We start from the raw sequence: 7,168 nt of genomic DNA, 5'->3' as shown, positions 1-7,168 counted from the left end.
AGACTGTAGTAGCAGCAAGGTGTATGTACTTTTGCGAAGATTTAAACACTAGCCCCCTCGGCAGGGACAGCTGAATTTCACTATTAGAGATGGATAAATTCTTCGGTGTATTTTTGATCATGTAAGGATCACACTTAGAGCACGGTACTAATAATGCCAGGGTCAGAGGTTCTATCCCTGTATAGGCCATTCACCGAAAAGCTGGGCTCAACAGCCCTTGCGGGTCCTTCCATCTCAGATGTTCTGGTGATGCTGTGAACACCGCTTATGCAAAGCACACTGGACGCACAACTTTGGAATGGCCGCCCAAGACACAAGAATCAGTCAAAATATTTCAAGCCAACGGGCAATACAAAAGCTTCTGAAGAATCACAATATTCCAATTTACATTCTCTTAAGAAGAGCAGTAGGAAGGGAGAGCAGTAGGAAGGGCAGAGACACAGGCGGGCTGGCCCAGGGCGGACAGAGCCGGGGTGCTGCGCTCCCTGCGGGCTCGGGCGCGGCGGGCTGGCCGAGGGCTGCGGGACGGGGGGCGCGGCCGCCCCAGCCCGCCGGGGCCAGGAGAGGTCCCAGCGTGGCACTGCCCGGCCGGAGGCTGCGGGACCCCCCCGATGCCGCCCCACCGCCCGCCTCCGCTGCGACGGGCCCCGCGCCCTCCCCTTCCTCCCCCCGCCCCGCAGGGGACCTTTTAAGAGGAGGGGGCAGAGGCTGGAGGACTTGGCCGGGGGACGGGGCTGCTCCTGCGAGAGCTCCGGGATTGAATCGGACGTCCAGAAACAAAAACTAACAGGGAGGAGGAAGAAAAAAAAAGGGGGGGCAAAAGACGTAAAAAAAAAAAAAAAAAAAAAAAAAAAGAAAGAAAAGAAAAAGAAAGAAAGAAAGAAGAGAAATAAGTAAAACGGGAGGTGCGGAAGCACGGAAAGGTGGGGGGACAAAACAGAAACCGCAGGGGGACGCGGTCCGCAGGCTGCGCGCAGCGCGGGGATGGCGCGCCCCGGCGGCCTGTGCCGCCCGCTGCTGCTGCTGCTGCTGCTGCTGCAGGGCTCCCTCCTCCTGCTGGCCACAGCCCGGCACGGCCGCGCCGCCGCCTGCCCGCTCCGCAGAAAGGTAAGCACCGCCCGCCGTGCCCCCCTGCCTCGGGATGCCCTCCTGCCTGGGGTGCGCTGCCGTCCGCCCCGCCCCGCCCCGCACCGCGCCGGCAGCACGGCGGACGCGGGTCTGGTCCCCCCGGGGTGCGGTGGCGGGAGGGGGCAGCGTGCGGGGCCGCCCCGACCTCGGCTGAGTGCCTTCTGTCGGGCGGGCGCGGTGCTCGGGGGGCAAGCACTCGGCAGCGGCAGCGCGGCTTCCCGGGACTGCGAGGCAGGGAGCTGGGACCGTGCATGGGGCAGGAGGAGCGTGGGGTGAACCCCAGCAGGATCTTTTGCCTGCGGTGAGTAGGACGAGCTGCGCTGCTCGCAAGAAGGCAGACTGGCCGAGAGTGACTTGCTAACGCTGTCCCGCGCAGGGTTACCGCCTAGTGCCACTTCAGAACGCCGAGCGTGATGGAACAGGTTCGGACCAGCAAAGGCCACTTGGCGTGAGAACGCGGTTATACCTTGTGTTAGGTTTTGCTCGTCTCCTAAACTTAGCAGCTTGGCTGCAGTAGCCGGGAGCGGCATGCACTGACTTAGCTCCGGTGGGTGCTTAGCGCAGCAGAGGATCCCTGCTGCAAGTTAGGGGTGATGTTACGGCCGCTGGGAAGCTGGTTTAGGCGATGTCTGTCATGTTTATGAAAGATCAGAAAAAGTCGTTCTTATTGAAGCTTGAAGCTTCCGAGACAGAGTACCAAAAATCACGTAGGAAAAGCCTTCTTGAACTTACTTTGTGTTAACAGGCCATCTGTGCTGTCTCTTGGCATCTATTTGGACCTGACGTGCTTCTGGGATATGTGTATTGCCACTTCACCTTCCCTTCCAGGCAGGTTTAACTGCACCAGCACAGCTCTTTAAGGAAACTGGAAGTTCTTAGAAGTAAGTGCAGAACTGCTGCACTGGGGAGGTGCCAAGGCCACAGCAGGCTCACTGCAGGGTAGGTGTGAGAAAGTTTTGCAATTGAAGGAGGTCTGCTCTGTGACTTCACTCCGCTCTCTCACCTCCTCATGCACCTACATGTAGCCCTTGATCTTGGGGGCCTTCCTGCCTCTGTGAGCATACTGGTTCCCCAGAATATCTTCTCCTAGGATTAGGGCATTATGGAATCAGCCGTATGCCAAGCTACATGTGCTTGGCTGGAGGTGTCTGCCTGAGTTAAACAGAGCCTAGCCCTACCTTGGGGGATGGTGTCTTTACAATTTGCTTGGAGCTAGTTTGTCAACTGGATTTGTAGGTGGCCAGCTGTGACGCTGCCATAAAGCCAGGTCAACCCTTTGGAGGTCCCCTTCTCCTTGAGGGCATGAGGTGCAAAGGATGTGGGCCGGTATGAAACTAGTGCAAGGAGCTAGTGAGAGCAAGTACAACGAGGACAGCTCCTGAGCAGAAGTCATCCTTGTGGAAATGGATAACTTCACAGATTGGGTGGGACAGGCAGGAAGTTTTTTCAGAAAAAATTGACTGGACTTCTGCCAATTGCTAGCAAGACTGGAGGTGAAATGTGTTAATGGTAGGTAATTATCTGCTGATTATGCTGTCATTAACATGTGAGACCACCTGTAGCTCTGGAATAGGCAGGCCGTTTCCGAGGGTCTTTAGGACAGTGGTAATAACCACACTGTCTAGGAATGACAGTGTCTGCCTTATTTACAAAACTGTTGAGTTTATCCTTATGAATATTTACCAGAACTCCTTAGGGAAAATAGACTGTCTTGTTCCTGCATCACCACGGATGGGTTTTGAATTTACTTTAGTTCTTTATAGGATTCCTTTTCTTACCTCTCTTAGACAGGTCTAACTTTTTTCTTTTTGTTTGGTTGTCTCAGTCTCTGCCATGAAAAAAGTATGTGCGTTGTTGCCTGGAAAAGTACTATTTTGAATAAAACTACAGTATTTCAGAAGGCTTTCTCATCATGACTCAAAATTATAGTTAAAGCTACAACCAATAATGTGCCTTATCATTCTCAAAAAAACCCCAAAGCCAAACTCTAAAAAAAAAAAAAAACATTGAAAACAATTAATTTAAAATAAAGTATGCTGGAATCTTTTTGGGTTGTATTCCAGATACTAAGTAATGTGGTCTGGTACTGCTTTCTTTTTGCTTAACATTGGAGTGTATTGGAAAAATCAAAGCCAGAAATCAGGAATTAATTTTGGAATGCTTGTAGTTGTAGTTGGTTAGTATTTTATGTTGTGTTGTTCCTGATAGAGGGCCAGTTAATTTATGCTGCTTTTCCCCATATATGCCCTTCAGCAGAGCAAGTCATATGTCTGTTCTTAACCTGTGGCTTTTTAGTTAAAAACTTTATTTTTCATTTCTGGCACTTTGGATGTGTTCTTTTAGTAGCTGTAGCCAGCACAGTGTTTATTCCCCAGGTGAGTTCTACTTTCAGTCTTAAACTGAGTTTGAGAGTGTCAGTAATGCAGGTGGGCAAAAGCTCAATATAAGTACTATTAAAAATGTGGCTAACATTTTTGTGTGCATTACCATAGTTGCATAGGCATGTAACGGGGTGAGTGAAATCTTTGCCCCAATTAGGTATAAAGGAACATGACAAGATAGGATGCCAGGATAGATAAGAGAGAGGGAGAAAGCCATAATAGGTAGGGTTATAGGGCTGCCTGCCTGGGTGAAATATTGCATGCCATGTGCTTTGGCTTCTGTAGCTAGCAAGAAAAATAAGGCATGAGAATATTGTGGCTTGAGAAGCAGTGCAGTTCTGGGCTGAGGTTTGGAAGGTGTGGCTGTGAGGTCAAGTGGTGAATATTAGGGGTCCTGAAAGACAGTGAAGCCATGGAGGGCATCTGCCTGCACAGTGAGGTATATACTTCGTGCTTTGAAATGCATAGTCTACAGAGATGGAAGGAAGGTGGAAGGAAGCAGAGCTCATGTTGAAGGAAGCTGACCAAGTGTAGGTTGTCCATGTCTGGAGTTCTCATCCAGTTCTTCAGTCTCCAGACTGTTTTTCTTTCCCTCTGAGCCTTCATTCCCTGCATCACCACAGCCTTCTGTCCAAACTTTTCTGTTTAGTTTTTTATACTCTCATGCTTTTCTAGATGTTTGGAGTGCTGTCACTAGATAAATTCTTTGTTCCTCCTTGTGTTTTTCTGAATTGTTTTCTGGCTGTTTGCCAATTTTACTCTTGTTAGTATGTCATTCAGCCCAATTTGAGATAGTTTCTGTGGGGGGGGGGAAAGACACTTGCTCTGATTTCGGCATTTCTCTTCCAGAGGAATCATTGCTGCTGCACTTGAAGTGATGTGTGATATCTGACAAAGGCAGTAGTGTTTGTATATTTGAAGACTACAGGTTGCATCCTGTAATGGATCTCTGAATAGTGCTGGAAAAGCAAGCTGTTGGTGCTAAATGAACTAACATGAAATGAACAGAATCTGAGGCTTGGGGTTTTTTAATCAAAAAGAAGGAAGCTCAGCTCCCAAGGAAGTGCCATGCTTTTGCAGAATTTTTGCAGTGGCTGACACTACTGTCCTGTCACGCTGGGGAAGTGTTTTCTGTCCCTGTGTGTCCCCATTGCGCCTCAGTGGACAGTGGAGTTTGTCCCCTGTGCAGCCTAGGTTGAGAAGGAGGCTTTCCAAGTCTTGTGGTAAGGAATTGATCCCACAAGTCCCAGTGTATTCTCTGTGACAGTGTCAGTTTTTTCACCTGGGGAGGTAAGGCAGAGGAGAAGGCACCATGCCACAGTGCTGAGCATTGAGAAACACCTTGATCTGATGATTCCTTGGACCTTGTGTGGCAGCAAGTTGGGAGACCTGTGTTCTCATGTGAGACTGCCGCTCTTTCCCCTTGCTCAGGGTTTTTCCTGTGATGAGTAATGCATTGACTACCACCTGTAAGTTGTAGAGTGGAGACAGAAATATGTATCTATGCATCTTGATCTATTAATGAACCTTTTTGTTGTTATGCAGCTGGAACTGAAATTCCTCAAGCTGCACAGCTCAGCTGCCATAAATAAGCCTCCAGGACAACACTTTGACTGTTATTTGTTTAAAGCACCTTTTTTTTTTGCTGTAACAGCTGTGTTAAAGCATCTTACTGCACTTTTGTCTACTGCATGCTCTCAGGGAAACGAGGTGCTGCAGTGATGGGGTATGGTGTGATGCTGAACAAGCCTCGGCACTGCTCCTGTGCTATTTCACGGCTACCTAGAGTGCTGTTTAACAGCTGCCCTTTTATAGTGCTGGGGTGAGATTGTATCCTTGCTCTTCCCTCTCTGAGGCTGCACTGATACATGCAAGAGCTCCAGGAGGTCTGCAGGGAGTGCCTGAAGGTACAGCAGGGGAGGACAGGTCTGCTCAGGCACACCAAGGGCTTTGCCCCGTCCCCAGTCATGCAGAGCAGTAACGGGAGGCTGTTTGCAGGGGTCTGGCACAGAGGCAGAGTGCTGCTGGGATTCCAGTCTCCACTTTGGAAGGAAAAGGAGATGCCAAAGGAGTGTGAGGCGCTAGCATGTCCGGAGCAGGTGTAGTGCCACCTTTTAGAGAGAGAGTGAGCTTTGTGAGCTCCCCGTGTACCATCACTTGGTGATGATAACTGATTCTGCAGGGTTCGGGGAGTTTGCCGTCAGTGGTGGGACACTGAGGTTTTCTGTCCTCTCCAGGCTTGGCTCCAGGCTTTCTGTGAAGGTCTGAGTGGTGCTTAGGGTGATTTCTTAAGTTCATGACTACTCCTTTTGACATGCAAGTGCCAGCAAGAGTGCTCAGCTGCTCTGCTTTGTGATGTCAGGGTCTCAAGAACTGTGTTACATTTTTTCCGATGTGGTGTCTTCGCCTGCTTTCCTTCTGCCTGTGCTACAGGCTCTTTAAAGGAAGACTTCATGTACTCTGTGGCTGATGGCCTGTTTTATTTCTTCAGAGGTACCACTGGTGCCAGGCTGTATTACTCTGCTTTCAGTATCTGATTATGAAAGTTGTGGGGATAAGCAGAGAGGAAAAAAAAAAGAGTATCACACCAAAAGCCTTTCTAGCTGGGCTGTGTGCAGTAGTCCAGAGTCATGCTAATGATCATATTAAAGTCTGGTACCAGTTATCTGGGCTTGAACCTTCTTGCTGGGTTTATTGAGGAGCTGAAAAGCTGGCTGGTGACCACTTGCTCTGTGCGATTATTTGCAGTTGTACCTGGTTTTGTGCACTCCCACCTACACAATCAGACCTGTGTGAAGAGACGTAGTATTGACCTGCTATCCTCATGCCTGTCCTGGGTGCCTCCTCTATCTTTATACTTGCAGTAGATGGACAGCAGCACTTCTGGTCCTTCCTCCTTGCTGCCTGACCACTACTTCCAGTTCATTTCTCACCACAGTGGCATGCCCTTTCATTTTCCCCTTCTGACTAATGCTGTGGTGTTGTATTGCACCAAATGGTTTATTTAGTTGTTGTTTTGCACTGGGTGATCCCCCTGCCCTGTACCCCTGGTGGTCTGTCCCCTGGTTACCCCTGCCCTCACCCCTCCTCAATGGCATGCATTGGCTCCCATTCCCTCCGCTATAAAAGTCCCCTGCTGTAAGGCAACAGGCCTCTTTCTACCTGGGGGGTTGCCAGAGTCTGAGGTGTCCCTTCCCCAGCCAACAAACAGAACACTCATCCCCACGTGGAGAAGAGCACTTCTCCTCTTCTGCTTTTGTCCCTGTAAGACCGTGTGGGCCAGGGTCCACAGCTAGCCAGAGTGGACGCAAACAACAGCCCCAGGGACGCAGGTTTTACACTGGGGGAGAACCCTCTCTCATTTTCCTCTTGTTTTGCTTTGCTTATTCGTTCTTCTGTATTCCTCCCAGGTCTATGTTAGATTTTCATTCACCTGTTGTGCTGTTTCTTTGGTACCCCCGGGGCTCTTCATGTTTCTTAACCCTTCTTCCTATGGTCTTCAGGAGAGATTTTGTGCTCTCTAATTCAGGTGTGCATTCTGGGACTGTCCTGTAGGATGGTGTTGCCAGGATCTGAAGGATTCTTCAGGATTCTGCCAGGATTCTTCAGACTCTTGATATGCTGCAGAACAGTCTGAAGAGCCCTTTGGAATATATTTG

The 7,168-nt window shown here is 49.7% G+C and overlaps 1 protein-coding gene across 1 annotated transcript in view; it reads left to right on the top strand.

Moving 5' to 3' along the window:
• Positions 1 to 795: 795 nt before the first annotated feature.
• The window catches only part of TRABD2A (TraB domain containing 2A), a gene marked incomplete at its 3' end in the record, with an annotated part of 80,500 nt that continues 74,127 nt past the window's right edge, over positions 796 to 7,168 (top strand). The window contains exon 1 of the mRNA XM_084224782.1: positions 796 to 1,107. Within this exon, the coding sequence (XP_084080908.1) occupies positions 985 to 1,107 (123 nt within the window). The 5' untranslated portion in view covers positions 796 to 984. The remainder of the gene's footprint in view (positions 1,108 to 7,168) is intronic.

Source organism: Fringilla coelebs, assembly GCF_963513975.1.
Source record: "Fringilla coelebs genome assembly, chromosome: Z".
Lineage (NCBI taxonomy): Eukaryota > Metazoa > Chordata > Aves > Passeriformes > Fringillidae > Fringilla > Fringilla coelebs.
The sequence above is the reverse complement of the archived record's forward strand: the minus strand, read 5'-3'. Positions and strand labels throughout refer to the sequence as shown.